Source organism: Streptopelia decaocto (genome assembly GCF_964273445.1).
Source record: "Streptopelia decaocto genome assembly, chromosome: 15".
NCBI lineage: Eukaryota > Metazoa > Chordata > Aves > Columbiformes > Columbidae > Streptopelia > Streptopelia decaocto.
In genome coordinates this window covers 3,972,786-3,992,408 of record NC_138670.1, presented here as the reverse complement: position 1 = coordinate 3,992,408, position 19,623 = coordinate 3,972,786, and the positions used below count along the sequence as shown (strand labels likewise).

Here is a 19,623-nt window from a genome sequence, read left to right as displayed (position 1 = left end):
TTCTACCCAGAAATAGGGCCCACCGCCCTCCTTACCGTGATTGCAACGCGCAGAAGCTGCTCCGAGCACACCCGTCCTGTAGCAGCTACGTACAGAATGGACTCGCTCCATCCACTCACTAAAAACACGGCCAACAGATTTACTATGAATAATTAAAGCTATTTTTTTGTTCTACATTCACCTACCACTAACAACATAAACCCAGCGTTAGTATTGAAAAATATTCACAATATTAACATAACTCCACCGTGATTAAATGAAGCCACAACAGGAACGCACCGCCAAGAGAGATATGCTATTTTATTTAAAATCAGACCACAGTAGATTACAGAAAGACTTATTATGCAAACAAATCCACTGTACGTTTCACCACTTGCCAGGCATGTAAAACTGCCCCTTTGTTAGAGTGTCCGGGATTACACACAGGAACTGTTCAGGTGCAGGACGACTCCACCTCCTCCGAACTCTCACAGAGTAGCTCTATGTTCAGGCTGAAGGAATCGCTGGTTTGAGCTCTAAGTCATTATTCCAGTTTGAGAAGGCAGAGAAGCCCCCAAAGAGGTCGAGACTGAGGTTGTGGAAGTTGGGGCACTAAACGCCAGGTTACCCAGGGCCAGACTGTGCCTCCGGGCATCGCCAAAAAGCCCATTTTCTAGAATATATCGTCCCTCCGGGGCCGCTGGTGCGGAGTTGAGCTGCGTGGACCAGCCGTGCTGGAAAAACCCACTCCGTTTCCTCGAGGAGATGGTGAAACCCACCCTTGGGTCAGAACCCATCACCAAACCCAACCACACACAACTCAAGCAGCCACCACGTACAAAAGACCAGCAGAAGTAACACCACCCGACGGTGGTGTTTTCAACCGACGCTCTAAAGCCGTGTTACACATCGGATTTAGAAGATTTTTCTCCAATTGCTCTGGGAAGTATATGCTATTTGCAGCGGGCATTAAAATCCTCAATACAACATAATAATATATATATTTTGGCAAGCACACTGAGCCACCCCCTCTCAAGTCTCAGCTTGCCTATGGCATTTTAATCTCACTATCTTATAAACAGTGCAAATTAGTATGATTCTAAAAATCCTAGCCATAGCAAAAATTATTTATTAGCTATAACAGAACAGGAGAAGCTGTCGAAGGGCAACAGGTCGAGAGCACCGATCCATCTCTTGCCCGACTCATTCAGGTTAGCGTTTCGTAACATTTCTGAAAGGATTTTAACAGCTCTCCAGTCATCTTTCTCCATGACCCTCGAACGTTACCAGCAGTCAAGTATATATTTACAGTTTGTGCGCACACACACACACACAATTAATGGCAAAACATTTCCCATGAGCAGCTGGATTTCAGTTAAGAGGTTGTTTTAACTGAAACATCACATTAGTTACATTATCTGTGTTCAAACTAACCCATCAGTGAAGGCAACTATAAGCTTACAAATAGCAGATACAGCCTTTGTTTTTTCTGACTTATGAGGGTGCTTTTTTCTTATTATTTTTTGTAAAAGAAAGTGCTCTTGAAGAGCCCTTAAATTAGAGTTAAACGATGGCTATTCAAATGATAAAAATGCTAATATCCTAGTATTACAATCACCAGGAATGATCCTAAGGCACATCAGCCACATGCATATGCAATAATGCATTGTTTTGCTTCCCGACAGAAAAATTGCATTAGCTTTGTCCGTACTTAGTTTGCACAAGAGTTTGTGTTTAGATCAAGTATCCCTGAAAGGTTATCACAAAAGTTACCAAAAGACAGAAAAAGTTAACAAGTAGTAAAAATATTTTTGGACTACTAAGAGCAGTAAAGTCAGACACATAAAACGCAGTGCAAATTCACAAGACACTTACCTACCACCTCCATCACTTCTGAGGATTCTCAACCCTCGGAAAAAAAGTTGGCACTTGATAAGTGTAAAATAGACCTGGTTGTTTGTATTAAATGTTAGCAAAACTGAGTGTGTTGTAGAGTTTTTGTGTAGCAGGCCCAAAGTACGAATTCCTGTACTCGGTTACCACCCCAGGAGCCCCCACTCACTTCAATTCTTTCCAGGACACAAATCATTTCTACAGCAGCCTTATGTTCAGCATTCAGATACAACAGTTGCCATCCAAATACCAGCACTAATAGCACAGCAAAATTACTTTGAAACGAGTCATGATTAACCATGCTTATACGAAGCTTCAGGGAGAAAGAAATACCGAGAAAACATATTACACTATTAAAACGAAAAACACAGCCTGTACCATCACTAGATCACAGAAAAAACACACTTTGCGAACAAATCCAATGCACGTTGCTTCACAAAACCCCCCATCTATAGAAATTTTCCAGGCTTACACTGGGGAATCGGTTCAGATACCAGTAACACCGACCAACCTTCTGCCTTTTGGCTTCAAAAGGCAACACAAGCCAAATACCCATATTTTCGTAACAGAGAGCTTCCTGTTATGAGCTTAATTTCAGATTAGTATTTGCCAGCAACCACCACACTCCAGAGGAAATGGTTAAGGGACAGTCACGGGCCTTACATAAAGAAAATAAATAGATATTCTATTTTGACTGAAGCTGTTTGTAGTACAGACTTCCAAACAATGCGGCGCATTCCAGGACAATGATATGAAAATGTCTGGAAATAGCGCAGGGGCTACGGCAGATTCTGGGCTGCGAGTTTCTTGAATTACCACGAATTAGTTGAAAATTGTTGGTGAGAAATGGCTAACGAATTTCTGGACACATTCTGTGCAAGCAACAAGGGTTAAGATTTGCGCTTCCCAATGATAAATTAAAATAGTGGCATGTATCTGCATCTTAGGCTTCAAGAGTCATATTGAGAGTGAAATCTGAGCTTCCCTAAAGAGCCTCCCCCCAACCCAGTGGCACAAGGACTCAAGAATGGATTAAGTAAGATGCAAGCAGTCACCATGGAGTTCAAACAGCTTTTCTGTTTTGCCTGCTGCAAATTCCAGATAGGGACACATGCCAAAAAACTGCAAAACTAAAGGAAATGGGAAAGTTAAAAATAGTTCTGCCAAGCGAGGGACTAAATGAAACCGTGGAGCTTCAAGTGGCCAATAACATGATGTGACAACTCAGTATTTGATTAAGAAAACACCCTGCCTAGATTCCTGGAGTCACATGATACCAAAAGCTCAGCACCCATGTAAAAAAAAAATCACTGCTGTATCCAAGGTGTGGAAAAGAAAAACACGTAAGAAAGAGTCTTAGTAGGCAAGGAAATAAAAATGCCTGGTAAAGTTTCTATAAAACTCTAAACTGGCTCTACAAACAGTTTAGTTTAATTCCAAGAGATCACGGATTCTCAGGATATCAAACTCTTTAGGAGCGGGAGGAGAGCGTACTCTTACTATGAAAAGTCTAAGGTAACAACTGAAATGTAGAAATGAAACTCTTGTAACTTTTACTGAAACCATAGCACATTTTCTGACAAGAGTTTCAGCTCAGCGAGCTCTGAAAAGGTTGTGCGGCTGGGCAGGAGTGCCGTGCAGCAGCCTGGGCGTGCTGCAAAGCTGCTGCCTCCGCGGCCACCCTGCCCAGTATTCTGATATGGTTGTTACTCTTCAAACACTGGCACCGACAGAGAATTCTTTAGAGAGACAAATAGCTCCCAGTTTGCCACACACACACCCAGCTGCGCTGGGAATGTATCAGAACGCAAGAGGATGCTGATTTACCATCACTAAAGAATTCAGAGCGCAATTTGATTTGTAATGTCAGGAAATCCACTGTACGTTGCTTCCCAGTTTGATGGATTTCTGAAATTTAGACCCTATCACCTTCCTAGAAAAACCTTCTTGTCACTGATATTTGAAAACTGAAATAATCACATTTACCAAACGCAATTGCAAACCTCTGTGCCACAGCTCGGATTTTGTACTCCATTGTGCAAAAATACAGAGGCTTTCCATTGCCTACGTGAAGTCTCTGATGGGGAGAAAAAAGGAAATATAAGCACCAATACATAAGTTAGGCGCACCAAAGGATTCACTGGAGGATAAAGCCAGGATGCGGTGGAAGGCGAGGTGGTCTCTGAGGAAGAGCTGGAGGATACTGCGGTACAAACTGAGATGGGTATCCCGGCTGCGGCATCGCACCCGCGGCCTGAACTCCTGGCCGAGGCGGGAGCGGAGGATACGGAGCACCTGGGTAAGAAAGAGCTGGTCCTGAGCCCATGGCTGCGGTGAAGGGAGTAGGAAAGCGTCCTGCTGGGACCGAAGAAGGCGGAGGGGGCGGTATCCGTCGGGGCACAACTGAAGGAGGGGTGTTTGCATCCGAAGTGTAGGAATCTTGAGGTGCTGGTGTTGTCTCGGGGGCTCTGGGCTGAGGCTGCGGCTGCACCTGCGGAAGTTTCTGTCCCTTCAGCACCATTTCCTGGAGTTTCTCAATTTTTACGCGGCGCAGGTGAGCCAGTTTACGCTTGCTCTGGTACTCGTCGATGAAGGAATCCAGGGGTATTTCACCATCAAGAAATTTTTCTGCCATGTTCTGTCAAACAGGGAACAACCTCTTAGAAAACAGCATGCTGCAAGAGAATCTAAATGGCTTATATCCTAAAAATAGCATAATTTTGCCTGTGATTTTCCAGCTTGCATATGGAAGATGACTGGCATACGAAGAATTCTGAGCAGAATTTTGAATTAGCTATTACTCAGAAGCAGTGGGAGTTCGGTACCATTTCTCCTTAAATTTATACTGAAGCAACAGCAGCAGGAGCATCTGAATCTAGCTCTGAATATTCCTCTGATCATCAGAGATGGGGATGAATCAAGTTTAACAGCTTTCCAGATTGCCAGCTAAGCTGAATTACAGCTCAGTCCTGCTTGCAATGCCAACAGAAACACTGAGAACTCTGCAAGCCTCAGTACAGTGAGGCACATTATTGCTAAAACAGGTTTAATACTCACACTTACTTGTGGCTTTGGATAAATGATGTTTAACAATTAAGAGGTGACCATACGCATAATCACAAAATTCAATTTGTCCTGGGAATGTCTTTTTTGTTATCGTAACTCATGGCCAATAAGCATGTTTCTCCCCCAATGCTAAGGAGCTATGTGGTTACAGACAATGTCCTACAGGCACATTATTCTGACAACAGACCACCCTCCAAGTACTTGTGTCACAGCAAGTGGTGACCACTGGCATCTGGACAGATGTGTGCAAATCATAATGGAATATTTCACTGGAAATGCTGGAGACAAAACAGGGCAGGCACAGTTTTTCATTGCGTTAGTAATTGACATTTGTAATGGATTAATACAAATACCAGGCAAATACCATTAAAAAAAATATTCCGCATTTATATGCTATGAGTTTGACGGCAATGCCAAGAAAGCAATAGGGTTTGGCTTTTATTTCTGAAAAGGAGCATTTTGTCTCTGAAGCTTTGAAGACATTAAGAGTAAAAAGAATCACACAGATTAAAAGATTCTCACTGAAACCAAACAACTATTCCCTAAAGTTCAAAGCAGAGACTGGACCATATTCTTAAAAATAGCCCTTTATCCCGTTTTCAACACGACGCTGCAGCTACGTACACTGAAAGTCTTTGGTAATAGGTATAAGTGGCAGAATTGACGTATAAGCCGTTTACCTCTGTGTCCTCCTCAATCTTTGCCCCCTCTGCCTGAAGCAGCGCAAGCAGCGTCTCCAGCGAAGCGTTACTAGATTGTCTGTCTGGAAAGGCACAAACAGAAGAGTAAATGACAGCCAGCTCTAAGTGACTTCTAACTGAAGCTATACAGCCTCAAAAATCCCAGGAATTTTTAGGAATATTGTCAGTGTTGAAAGCTGAAATCTAATTACAATTATATATTTATAATATTGAAAACAAAGCACTTCAGCCACTGCAATATCAGATGTACAATACTTCAAAGCTCAGTATGAAATTAGAAACCTAAATGCCACATTCTGTATGATTTATGATTAATCGCTGAAAATTCAAAGAATGTTTTGCTTTTTAGCAAAGTAAATGAGTTTGATCATCTAGAGAACAGTAGGTCAACAACAGGTGGGTAACCACAGTAATAGAAAGAATCCATGGTATCCGTTACTAGGTGTAGCAGGTACTTCATAAATCATCAGAAGCGTGATCTATTGCAGAACTACATAAGAACGACATTTCATTTTGTACCCTAATTCACACAGCTAAAAATCGTAATTCACACAGCAAATCATCGTCGTCAACAGAAAATGTTACCTAGTTTTGTTTTCTTTATCTGGTATGCTTCAAAAAGAACTTGCAGCTCTCGGTATTTTTCAGTCAAAGTGGATTTCAAAGACTCCAGCTTGGGCTGGTACAGAAGATTGTCTTCTGCCAGACTGCGGTTGCTGGCAAGTGTCATGTCCTTGCTGTGCTGAACATTCTGGGCCTGGAAAAAAGTGGAGTGACAGAGAAAATATTGAACAAGACTAATGGTTATTTAGTCAACACGAGAATTTCAGACCTTCTAAATAAACAACAAAAGTAAAAAATAGTACTATAGTATTGGATGTGCAACTTACAGTACTTTGACATTTTATGAACAGTAGGAATGCCTACTGTTTCGGTGGGTACGGTCAGATTCAGCTATTGGCGCTTTTATCCCATGATCTCTTTGCTCTGCTACACAAAATCCTTTCTCACAAACTGTATTTTTACTGCTTTACTACCGCACCATTTTACTAGCGCATCATCCAGAAGGAGTAAGGTGCTCTACGCCGCAAACAGTATGTTGGAATAATCAAAAATGATAATGGACTGTTGAAGCTCATGGGGAAAGACCTTCAGAGGGGCTCTCCCAAGAATAAGGATCTCGGCTTCCAGCCCTGAGCACCTCGCCATGAATCACTGACCAGGAATTAATTCTGCTACCTGCAGGTCTTTTGTATCAACTTCTACTCATTATTTAACGTAGATACTGCTTCATTCCCACCTCAGGCACCACCCTTACCATTCCCCCATAATGAACACTGCAAGGTAAACCAACAGTTGCTCTTAAAAATATATAAAAATCTTTAAGTCTCAGCAGTAACACGCAACAAGAACCCAGAGGAGCATCATCCTTTATCTAATTCAAATGCAAAAAGCTATGACTGCATCATTACGGTGCCTTCTCCAGAATATTCTTCCCCAACTACTTTAAACCAATCCTGGATTAATGCCCAAAGCTTGGTTTTCAGTTTGATCCTTCTGCATAACATACCCTAGCCTGAAGATATTGCTCCTGAAGAACAAACAATAATTCTCAGAAAACCAAGATTCCAAGTTTGCTCATACACACGCACACACGCGATTTAATCAAGAGACTCTTCACGAGCTTTGGGAGAGATGAGTGTTTGGGCAAGTCTGCCCTGAGTTGTCACATTAGATTCATTAAAATATTCAGACATCAAAAGGAAAAAGAAATAAATAAAGCAAGGGATCTGATTTCAGATTTTCAGTCTGAATCAACAAGTGGGACAGCTTTCCCATGGCACAACAGACTGATTCTGTTCGCTGCCTTCCAACCCAGCGGAAGGTTTGGTACGCTTTGCGTGACCTCCAACGTTAACATGCCCCTTCTAGCCCTCATCATCCCTGCTCAGCTCTGACAGATCTTGTCTGCAGGCGGTCGCAGGGAATTCGCTCAAACACAAGGAGTACGGGGCTTTCTGGGAGAGCCACACCTCCGAAACAGGGAAAGGCAAAACCCAAATGAGCTGCTTAGAGCCCCAAAAAAGGGCAGGATCAGAACTCGGGTGTTCTCAGCACACCATTAGATGCATCAGGTGAAAGTATTTTTCATGTGTAGCCGAGTCTTCAAAAACAACTACTTCCTTTTGAAATATTTATACGCTGCTTTAATCTTCTGAATGCAAAACTGGCTCAATGGCACTTACACACATCTCTGGCCCCAGATATTGCTCTTCAAACACCAAAGTTTTACTCTCTTACACCCTGTTCATGCTAAAACACTTAAAAAAAAAATCATCAGGGATAATGCTGAGTCCTAAAGTCTACATCAAATTAAAATTCTATTCAAACTGTGAAAATCAGAGAAACTGTACTTGTGATACTGTTTTGTCTCTGAGATTCTCACATCAAGCCTAAACAAGCTCCCAGCCCTGTGCTTGTGTTCAACTTGAATCCTTTCCAAGAATAAAAAGAAAATCCTCTCTCTTCACTTTGAATCCAATGCAAAATAATTTAAATTAAACTGCTTGTTCCTATTTGTTTCTACTCGTATGATCTAATGCTGTTAGACTGTCGCTTTCAGACACCCTAAGTCCTCCTATTTTACATCTTTCCTAACAATGATGAAGGGAACCAAAATGCATATGATTGAACAGCTTAATTACTGGCATGCAGCTTCTTACCAAATCAGCACCACAAGTTCTGTTAACCCGCTGCCTTCTGAACCACCAGCCAAAGAAGATCGCGTGCAAAAAGCTTCATGGTTTCTGCTGCCTCTCCTCTTTCACCATTTTAATGAGCAAACTACTTCCTTCAAGCGCCTTCGGTTTGATCTGGTGATTGTGTTTTCACTGCTTGTAAGGCTGATGCTGTCATTTCAAAGCAGCTGCACAGTCAGTCTGGGAAGACCAGTTTTGTGAATGAACTTTGATCTTCAGGATGAAGAACGTGGATGTTTCCTCCAGAGAGAAAAAAGCCACTCGACACAAACCTATAAACCCTTCACAAGCACAAAGCCCAGAAAAATTAACCTTTCACTGCAATCTTTTCTAACCACGAGGAGAAGGAAGAACTCCAGGTAAACAGACAGAACAACACAGAAAGTTCCCTGAAGCCAGAGCAGGGTTTTGTGGTGTTTTCAAACAACTCTCCTACCTCAAGTATCACAGTGTCTCTCAACAGGACCAGGGGAAGCAGGAAGCCTAACTTTATTTTTCTACAATGTTTTTCCTGAATAACTTTACTTTTAAATAACCTCAAATGTGTAAAGATGAATGAATATCAGTGTGACATGATGAAAGAGACTTGTAAAAATAAGAAAAAAAAAAAAAATCAATATTATGCCCTACCTACATCTAATGCAGAGTCACAACCTTCCCTGCCCTTGGCACCTGATATCTAGTGATTGTGAAATAGTCTAAACCAAAGCGAAAGACTTCAAAATACTTGGTTGAAAATAGTTCAGGTATTCATAAGTCACACTTGAAGTTACAGTGCTTGAAATTACACAAGACTTAATGACTTAACTTCTTCCATATTATAGCACTTCTAAGAAGGGTATATATCTTTCAACAGAAGATGAACAAAAAACATGATTGACATTTAATAACCAAGTGTCACTCTTGAAGTCTTCACTTCCAGCATTAGTCTACATCAAATTTCTTTTAAAAATGGACAGTTGAAGAGATGAGAAACTCAAATTGAATCTTACTCGAAACCATGAGAAGAACCAGTTCCTCAAATACAAGGTTAATTTAGGAATTATGTTTTAATGAAATGTAAGGAGGAGCTGGTGAAGATTCATCCACCTGTTCAGGGCATTTAAATGCTTGTTTGAAGTCTGTGGAATGAGTAAATTCTATTTCACAAATACAACAAATATAATCCCAAAGCAATGCAACTTGAATATAGTAGTGACTTTACAAACCAGAATAATCTCTGGCACTGATGCCAGGGTCCGCATAATAAACTTTTCTGCAACTGTTTTGCTGCATTTAGAAGTTAATTCAATGAATCGGAAAAGCAAACACTGTGAAGTTGGCCTAAAAAGCCCTACAGAAAAAACACTTTCATAAAACAGTGACTAATTTAAAGCAAAACCACCAAAAAAAGTTGCAAAGTCATCCAAGGGCCAAAGATACGGCCCAGTATGACCAGTATATTACAACGATCAAAGCAGCACAAAGGACGCTTTCAGCATCCATCCCCAGCTTTCCACAAGCCCAAGACAATAGCCAAGCAAGGAATAAATCCAACAGAAGTTATTTTGTTGTCAGATGTGTTGTGCAACAAGAACGTATATTAGCATGGAATCTACTTAAGAGAAATAAGCAAATAGCATGTGACTCTCCAGCAGAATTGCTAAAAAGGCTATTGAGAACATGAGCATTTCAACAGGCAGGAAATCTTAAACTGAAATAGTGGTCAGAATCACGAGACATAATGAGACAGGACAATATTAAAGAGAATATACACTTATATATATATGTATAACTGCTAAGCTCTCATTATGAATTCTGAATAGGACAAATGGGGCAACAATACTGAGCTGCTTATAAAAGGATTTTAATGGCAGGATTGCCCACCACTGAGCAGACCACTCAAACCCAATTACACATGCTGCAAGAAAATAAAGCCATGGACACACAGAGACTATTAAAGACAAAAATCATGATTTATGCAGCACTTTGAAACGTAAGATGCTTAAAAAGTGAGTTTCCATAAAAGAAATAATTTGAATAATTTGACTCAAGGTTTTATTTAATAAGCACTTCCAAGAACAGGCAGCAGAAACTGCTTTGGGAACTGAGATTCGACTTCCATCAACTGCAGTTTCGTTTCATCCCACTTTTAAAGAAAGGAAGACAAATGCTGGATAAAATTGAAACAGAAGCCAGTAGTAGCTTAGCAATGTTTTTACTCTTTATCATCTACTCCAGAATAATGGCTTGCAGCACAAGTTACTTGTCTCTGCGAAGCATCGCTCCTGTTCATCCAAAAGCACATTCCCAGAAGGACAATTCTGGATCAGACGCCTCCTGAGGTCTGAGCGACCGAAATCCCGACTACCCACAAAGTCCATCGAGTGCTGCTATAATTATAAACCTGCTTTGGCAAGCGCCACACCAAGTAGTCTCTTGGTACTTTCAAGAAAAAGTCTCCTAAGGAGCTATAAATAAAAAGAAGTTTTAACTGGCACCATTTTAATCGCTATATATATATAACATACATCCATGTTAGTTCTAGGTTTCTCTGGTCTTTCTCTAGCCTTTATCATTCCCACATTCTCTCTTTCGGTTACACATACTTGTAAATTAGGAATAAAACACGCAGTCAAGCTGCGGAAGTGTAACGATGCACATTTGGAGTGTCAAATGAAGCCCTGAAACAGGAGCCAACAGGTGCAGAGCAGGAGAATAGAGAGTTCTTTTACAGAAGGAGGTTTAATAGCGCTTTTCATCAAGTACTGGTGAATGATAATACACCTCCTAACAACATCTGTTTAGCAATAAATATTAATACGTAGTCCAAAGTAATTAGTTTTGCTAAATTTAGATCTTCTGGTTATGTAAGTATTAGCTTTAAAAACGATAGAATAAAGGTTAAAAGGCAAGTTGCAATTTGTAAAAATTTATTGCAAAGGCAATAGGCACCCAAAACCGCAACTGCACTCAGACACAGGCAGGTCACTCATTTGATACTTGGCTGGACGAGAAAAAGCTATAGTTGTCACCAAGTCTAATTCCTAACTCTGTCACTAAATTTCATGTTTGGCAAACACAAACATAACCGCTTGCACGCTGTGGTTTTAGGGCAGGAGTGGGAATCCAAGAAATCTGGGCATGCATTCACATGGGTTTAACCTGGACTTTCTGCGCTGCCCGATCTTTTCAATCGGCTTTTGAGAAAAGGACTACGCTCAAAAAAAACGTCTGCGCTTGCCAGCGTGCTCTGAAATCCTGGAGTGAGAGGAAGGGAAGACATTCCTGACTTCCCCATTTCATATAATTAAGGTCTTGAAGAGCAAATAATTTTTGGCAGCATAACCTTAGCGGTCAGTAACACAATGTTGCACTGTTACGAAAGTGATGTTTCAGTAGATAAAAAAACTCATTTTCACAGGAGAAATTGCTCAAGCTACCAGCAACATCAGGTCACGAATTCTTTCATCTGTGCTGTTTAGAGTTATCGTGATGAGATTGACTTTTATAAACAATGTACTTTTATTTCATGGAGATGAATACTGTAGATGTACTACAGAGATTAACCTCAAAGGATTATAAAAAAGGAAAAAAAAAAAATCCACAATTTTAAAAGACTAAGAGTACCAGACAATTGGCTTCCTTCCTCTATCAGACAAGATGTTCGTTGTTCAAGCACTAAAAGCCCAGAGGCTTCAAAAATAACCGTGCAGACAAAAAAAAAAAAAAAAGCAACAGCTTAGCGCTCTTTGATGCCACATTTTCACATACCTGGGGATACAATGTGAAGGACGCTGTATGTGCGCGTTACCCCAGAGAAATGTGAATGTGAGCATGAAGCACACACAGAGATATACACACATGTATACACCCCCACAACGACATATACAAATCCTGCTCAAATGCTGCACAGGAATACACTCCCTTTAAGGCTGGAAGGTGCCTATTTTTAGCTATTAGCAAGAAAGCCAAGTGGTTTTCCAAATCCTCCTCTTTGTGACCAAAACATTGGGTTCGGAGCTGGGTTTCCCTTGCAATGAGAACAAAGGTTTTTTTCAATTATGGAATAATCAGCTTCAGCCAACTTTGCCACCAAAAATACAAGTGACCTCAGAGAAGTGACTCAGGAATCATGATTTAGTTGGCATGCCACAACGGAATTACAAATCTAAGGACTTCGGAATAACCGTCCAACCCCGATACATGTGGACTGACAACCGAATACCTACACGAGCAGCAGTGAAGTCACCACGGTTCCTCCTCAATGTTCAGGATTTCCCTCTCTCCTTCCTGCCACACACTTCACAGTGAAAACACCAGGACGCAGTAGCACAAACCCAAGCAGTAAACAATTCAGTGAAGGCAAAAATAGAACGAGGAAGAAGTATTTGAGCATCGCCAATTCCTTCCAAGGTGGGTAAAGGCATTTCTAGTTGAACAGACTCTCGTAAAGGCCTCCACACACAATAAAAGAGGATTATACCAGACAGGAGCATAGCCGTATTTCCACACAGCCTGAATACCTTCAAACCCAGCCACACTTTCCAAACACCACAAAATATTCCCTCAGGCCCGGAGAACTTTACTCTACAATTTAAAAGGCTTCTGTTGCCAACGAAAGAGGAAAACCGGAGGGTCAAATTGAGAATATGGTCTAGTTTGGAGGGAGAGACAATCTCTCTTACTACGGCCATGAGGTTTTCAGTCACTTCTGACCTACATTCTTAAGTGTGTATTGACAAATAATAATTTTTAAAAAGCCCACAGAGCCAGGCCTTCTGCTGTTGTACCTTGTCAGAGGCCACACTGAAACCAGCAATATTGCACCTATTTACAGCTTTACAAAATTAAGCCTGTTATAATCCGCTGACTTTCCTTAAAGATCTAGTCTTGTTGCAGAAGGGTGGGTCCTCCTGCCCCCCGTAAACCAACGCACCTCGAAGGCCTCTGCAGCCGTATCACAGCTCTATCTGTTTCTTCAGCAGTTTAAGTTCTCAACATTTATACTCATATGAAAAGCTAATATGCCTGCCCCCTTCTTGCAAACCTAATTACCCAAAGTTCAAAATACCAATTGCTACATAACGCAGCAAGTAAATTCCCTTGCACACCTCATGATCTCGGCCTCAACCTTCAGTTGGTTTCTTCATCTGTAATACTCTGATAATCCAGTTTGAGGTGGTCCTGAAAAACTCCCTTGGAAGCACCAAAAGGGCAGGAATCTTAGTTTGAGAGAAAGCAATAATAATTTATTTTACTTAATAAACTAAGCTTATTTATCACTAATACATTGCCACTTCTTTCTTTTTTTTCTCATGGGGCTTTTGGCCTCAAATTGAAAAAAAATCAACAAACAAACAAAACCACACACAATAAAACTGCAACGAAACTAATAAACACAAGCGCCAGGGAAGTAAAGTGCATTTCTTTCTCTTAACATTTTCATAGAAATGGTTTCATCTTATCTGTTGTCAGCTGACTACACAGAGTCTTTTACGAGTATTTATGGTCAAATAAACGAGGAACAGTCTCTTATCAGAACTGTAATACACAGTGTCCACTGGCATATAGAAAAACCACTATCAGACAACCACAGCAGCAGGAAGAAAACAGGCTTCTATTTTGTTTTAACAAGCGCTGATCCAAAAGCCCGGCTCAGAGCCTGACACAGGACAAAGACATTTGGAACGGGCAAAGCCGAGCCCCCCAAAGCCGGACAGCCGGCCCTGCGCCCCGCACGCCAGCCCGGGCACACAGAAACCTCTTTCATCTCGTTTTCAATTAAAGTTGTGCTGAGATCCGAGCCCGCAAACAGGACCTGACAAAATCCTTCATCGCGGCCAAGGCACAAAACAAGGGCTGTATTAACGGAAAATCTGATCCCACCTCCGGGCCGTCACGGGCTCCTAATTTAGTACAAACCGACCATTTTCAGCAGGGAGAGCCCTCAGTGCCCTCCCCAGGGCCCGGGCACGGACCCCCCTTGCCCAGGGCCGGCAAACAAAAGGGCGAGGGGGCGGGAGCGGGGCCGGTCCCGCAGCACCCGGGTCCCATTTACCGGAGCCGTGACCGCCGAGCATGGCCGGGGGAGGGAGTCACCTGCGGCGGGAGTGGGGGGCAGGCGGGCATTAACACCCCCCAAACAGCCAGCGGTAACGGAGCCGGCGGGACAGCGAGCCCCGGCGGGCTGAGGGGGGCGGCGGCCCGGGGGAGGCCGCGGCCCGGGCGCGGGGCTGAGCGCGGACGCCCCTCACCTCATCCATCTCGCGGGCCATGTCCTGTAGCTGCTCCTCATCGTCCAGCAGCGCGCTGAGCTCCTGCAGGCTCAGCGCCTCCAGCCGCCGCACGTCCAGCGCCATCCCGGCGCTGCCCTGCCCGGCCCGGCTCCCCCGGCCCCGCTCCCGCCGCCGCCGACAACCGGAAGTGCCGCCGCGGTGTCGCCCCGGCCCGGGGTGGGCACCGCCCTCAGCGCCCCCTGCTGGGGGGGCGGGGCGGCATTGTGCGGGGCGGGGCGTACCAACGGGGTTGGGCGGGGGCGGGGGGGGGGGCGATGGTGGACGGTACCAAAGGCGGTTGGGGTGTGGGGTCCCGCGGCTGAGGGAAGGAGGGATCCAGGCGGGGGGGGCTGAGGGGATCCTGGGGGGCTGAGGGGACCCCGGGGTACCCTGGGCATCCAGGGCGAGCTGTGGGGAGCAGGCTTTGTCCCGTGCCCTGCGCCTGGGAGCGGTGTGGACGCTCTCCATCTCCTTTTGTTTAGAGCTGCACAGCTATAAATTAGGAAGGAAAATCCATAGAATTCTATAACTCGCACTTCCTTACCAGGCTGGGACTTGGCTATAGTAAATTGTGTTATTGTTCTCAAGCCTTGGCTGAATACCTGTTTGGGTTAAAGATACCTAAAAGTTGTATCTTGCCAAGCTTTAGTGCTGGGTGTTTTTGTGCATCTTAAGCACTTTCTTCTTCAAGAGTGAATGGCAATAAAAGATCTATGAAAGGTGTCTTTTGTGGTAAATTTAAATACTTCTGAAATGTAGCAAAAGCTCTGCATCAATTGAAATATTATGGCTAAATTTTGCACTTTTGATTGACATCTATGAAGTCACCAACACTTCACTGGGCAATCTGTGGTAACGCTTTGGAGCAGTAGCTCCCCAATTACTACTGATGGTAGCATAGCTGATAAAGACAATTATGCCTGGAAATGACTAATTGTGTTCGTGGAGCCTGAGTTGTAAGCATCTCTAGGTGTGCAGCACCTTCCTGGCCTGTTTCTGTAGCGACGGGACTGTCGGCGTGATTGATTCCGTGTGCGTGACACCGGAGAGAGCCGGAGCCAGCACCCGAGCCGAGGGAACGGGGCAGGGAACGACCATGTGCTCATTGTCCTTTGGAGCTGACGTGTTTGATGTGTCATAACTGGAAGAAAAAAAAAATCAATGTAGTGAATGAATGTAATTCATTCCTCTGATGTAATGCTATTAATGACGTTGCGTTCAGGAAGCGACCTGGTGCTTCCTGGCAGGACTGAATGAAGATATGACTGCCATACATTTGTTCTTTTGCCCTATAACTAAGCTCAGTGCCACTCAGCCCCCCAAAAGCCCCCTCTGTCGTTATTATCCATAGGTAATAAAGACCAACAATGTGACACCGCTGGATAAAGGCTTCCCACACACCCGTAATGCGAACGAGGGTGTTGGGAGGCAGGTGAGAGCGGGTGTTTGCGCAGCAGGAAGCTGAGCTGAGCTTGCTCAGGGTGTGGAGAAGGTGATTAGTGACACGGACACGTGTCCGCTCGCCCAGGTCACCACGCCAGCCGGGTGCTGAGGTGTGTGCTGAACATCTCGTGTGTGGAGCTGCTCGCAGCACCCGTGGGTCAGGAGTCGTGGCCCTCGGCAGGGACGTGGGTCTGCACGGCCACTACAGCCCAGCCTCATTATTTAGAACCAGTAGACAGTTGCCATGCCAACACAATACCATAGACTGTATTTGCACTTGCCCATCAAAAAGAGTTACACCCTTGTGTTAAACCAGGTTGTAAAGTCTGCACCTGCAAACATACACACACGTATAAATAAATAGAGGAATTAGTTGAGGGATTAGAAGAAGCCCTTGCTTCCCAAGAACATCAGTGATTTTAACTCCATAGCATAGCTAAATAATTGGTATGGGGGAGTGTGGTTTAGAAGAGTCTGACTCAGCTTCATGTTGTAAATCTAGTTTTACTGCTGCCTTTCTCTGTGATCCTGAGTGGATGCTTCAGCTTCCATAGTGCCCTTTGCTTAAAAGGAGGAATAATATTAATAACTGCCCAGTCCCAGGTGAGGGTGGAGAGGAAAAGTTCACACTGAATAATGCTGCAGAGGTACTCGGGGTGAGCAGCTCTGCTGAAGGGCACTACGGTATGATAATAATTGTATTGTCAATGTGCTGTGGGGAAAGATGGTTTACAGTGACCTTCTAAGGAGCTTTTCTGTAACTATCCAACTAATTTATGTTGCATGGGGTTGATGGAAGTTCACCACTCCAGACATCAGGAATGGATTATTTGAATTAGTCACTGGTAATCTGTATTAAAGTTAGAAGCCACATAATGCAGAACAATGAAGTCCTCACAAAATGCACAAATGGACATAACTCATTTGTGCTGAAGTACAATATATATTGGAAAAAAAACACAGAAACCTTCTCCCTGTGTAGATATGTTTGGTTTCTGAGGGTGTGGAAGAGGGGTGTCTCTATTAAACATCTGGTCTGCTTTTGAGTACTTTGATCAGCATCTGCATGGGATCGAGTTTTAAGTTTGGCCAGAAAATTGGCTGAGGTTGAGACAAGATAGGGGTCAGCTGCTTTTGTATAATCACATATTCCGACTGGACAGGTAGGAAGGTGCCTTTCCATTCAGCGATCTTCATGAAAGATAAAGGTTTTGTGACAGCACATCACTTGGCCAGAATATGGAGGACTGCAGATAAACCAGGATTTCAGGCTACGTGGTTTATAAAATATTGCAGTGCTGCAGGCTGAGATTAATCAGCTACCCAGCCCCGGTTCCTCTTTGCCTTTGCTAAAATCCTTTTGAAGGGTGACAGCATTCACAAACACTGAAACTGCAGGCAGGCAAAGTACAGAAGTCAGGAGTTCTTACTACAGGAGAAACAGAACAAAACAATTGGGAAGATTACAGTGGAAACCATGTCATGGTGAATAAGGAATCAGGCTTCAGGCTTGGGGAGAACTGGCATCCAGCCTAGTTTAAATTAGATGTTAGATTTTTTTTCTTTTTAAACTCGATCTTGGATTTCCTTCTGTCACCTCATATCCTTTTACGGTCAGTAGCTCTGCATCCATGCATATTTATTAGATTTAGACATATTTTGCAAGTCACCTTCACAACAACTTTTCTTTTCCTGGAAAAACTGGTTGGTCACGTAGAGACTGCATTTGCAAGTCTAATCTTTGGTGCTTATTAACCCTTATTAGCCTGGTTGCTCAATGGACAGATAAGTTTTCAGGCTTGTTTGCAATTTAATTTCCTTCTCTATATTAATCACAGTACATACGCCTGTTTAGATTTCATAATCCAGATTCCTTCACACATGAAAATCACTTGCATATTCAGCATCGTGGGAGAGAAACAGTGGTCCTGTCTGAGAAAGAGCAATAATTAATTGTATTATACTGTACTCCTTCCTTTCAGGGAGCCACAGGCGCGAGAAGAGCAGGTTTATACACCTGCAAACACCTTTGCCTTAAGCTCACAGTGAAGCTAGAGTAGAAAAAGCAGGTACTATTTTTCCTCCCCAGACTAATACACGTCTCTGAACCCAAACTAGAAGCACTTTGTCTATTTGCTTGTGGTATTTCCAGACCTGCCCAGGGCCTCGAAAGCGCAGCCACTGCAACACAGACAGTTGCTCATTGAGGTAGAGGCTGGTGCACCGGGAGATGAGTTGTTGGAATAAACACAGCTGTGTTTGTTCCATTACAGCGTGTTCTCATTTACTGGGTCAGGCAGCCACAGACCTTGTCCGTGCAGAGGCACGGGGTAAGTACGTGTCCTTGGGGAATCGCTAGGATTATAGGATCTGCTCTTGAACTTCATCTTGGTTAAGGTTCTCCGATGTTTAAATCAAATAAAACTGTGGTTATACCTCTTACAGGGAATGGTTAGAGCTTATTAATAGTGAGGAAAAACAACCTGCCATGGAATATAGAGTCAAACTGAAACAATTGTGCTTTCAAACACGTATTTGCTTCCAGTTCTGCCATGACAGTCTTCTAGCTGTACTCCCCGAGCTGAGGTTTCATATAAACCCATCGGACCTCCCAGCAAAAAAGACTCTTCCCTTTGAGGAGGAGAAACTTTTTATCTGCATCGCTGTCATTGAGAAGCTCCTGAACAGATTTTGTTCCTGTTCCCATGTAAACATCAACTCTGGGCAAAGCCACAGCCACTAAATACTACAGTTCAGGCTTTCAGAGGGAACAGTGGCCTCATTTCCAGGAGAATAGCCCAAAACCCAGAGAGTGCCCACGGGCAGCGAGGCCCAGGGGACGGGGCAGCTCCAGGAGTTGGCTCGTGTTCCAGCACTGGAGCAGTTCCCAGAGCTGCACTGGCTTAAGCTTATCTGGGCTTAGGCTGGCTGATGGGCATCTCTGACCCTGATTTCCACTTCAAAAAGAAGTTGGAGTTGGAATTATTTTGAAAATCAGGGTTATTTTGAAAATGGTACTACTGGTGGTGTGCGGAGCTCCCACCACTCTTCCAGAAAACCCTTTCCAAGAAAACCCTCATGGCTTTAGCAGACAGACAGGTGCATTTGTCACACACCAACAGTACAATGAACAGACTTGTTTGAGCCATGAGATGTGAGGCTCAATGGAAAAGTAGCTTTGAGTTATCTGGATGCAAAAGCAAGAGTTCAGCACCTGAAAGCAAGAGTTCAGCTGGGCCTCATCAGCTTGGACTGATGCCACCAGCAGAGACAATCTGGTGTGTCCAACGTGCCATTTCAGCTGAAGCTGTTTGGACCAGACCTAGGAGTACAATGCTGGGATTGTCATCACAACAGGCTTGGGAAGCAGGGCTCCCTTCCTGGAATCCACTGTCATCTTCACAATAAAAGTAATCCAGCTGTATCCTCCAGATACCGTTTTTGCAGCACTGCCCGAGAGGGACACACACAATACGATCAAATTCTCTTTTCTGGCATCTCTTGTGCTAATGAGCATCGTCATAC

At 43.5% G+C, this 19,623-nt stretch overlaps 1 protein-coding gene across 2 annotated transcripts; it reads right to left on the bottom strand.

Moving 5' to 3' along the window:
• Positions 1 to 282: 282 nt before the first annotated feature.
• VPS37B (VPS37B subunit of ESCRT-I) lies at positions 283 to 14,787 on the bottom strand. Of its 2 annotated transcripts, none has more exons than XM_082065846.1 (4): positions 14,635 to 14,787; positions 6,225 to 6,396; positions 5,619 to 5,701; positions 283 to 4,510 (listed from the first exon to the last, which is right to left on the bottom strand). In XM_082065846.1, the coding sequence occupies exons 1-4, from the start codon at positions 14,737 to 14,739 to the stop codon at positions 4,010 to 4,012; spliced, it is 861 nt and encodes a 286-aa protein (XP_081921972.1). In that variant the 5' UTR covers positions 14,740 to 14,787; the 3' UTR covers positions 283 to 4,009. The 2 variants fall into 2 exon arrangements, with proteins under 2 accessions (XP_081921972.1, XP_081921973.1); XM_082065847.1 differs by lacking the exon at positions 14,635 to 14,787 and adding an exon at positions 8,363 to 9,046.
• Positions 14,788 to 19,623: the final 4,836 nt, after the last annotated feature.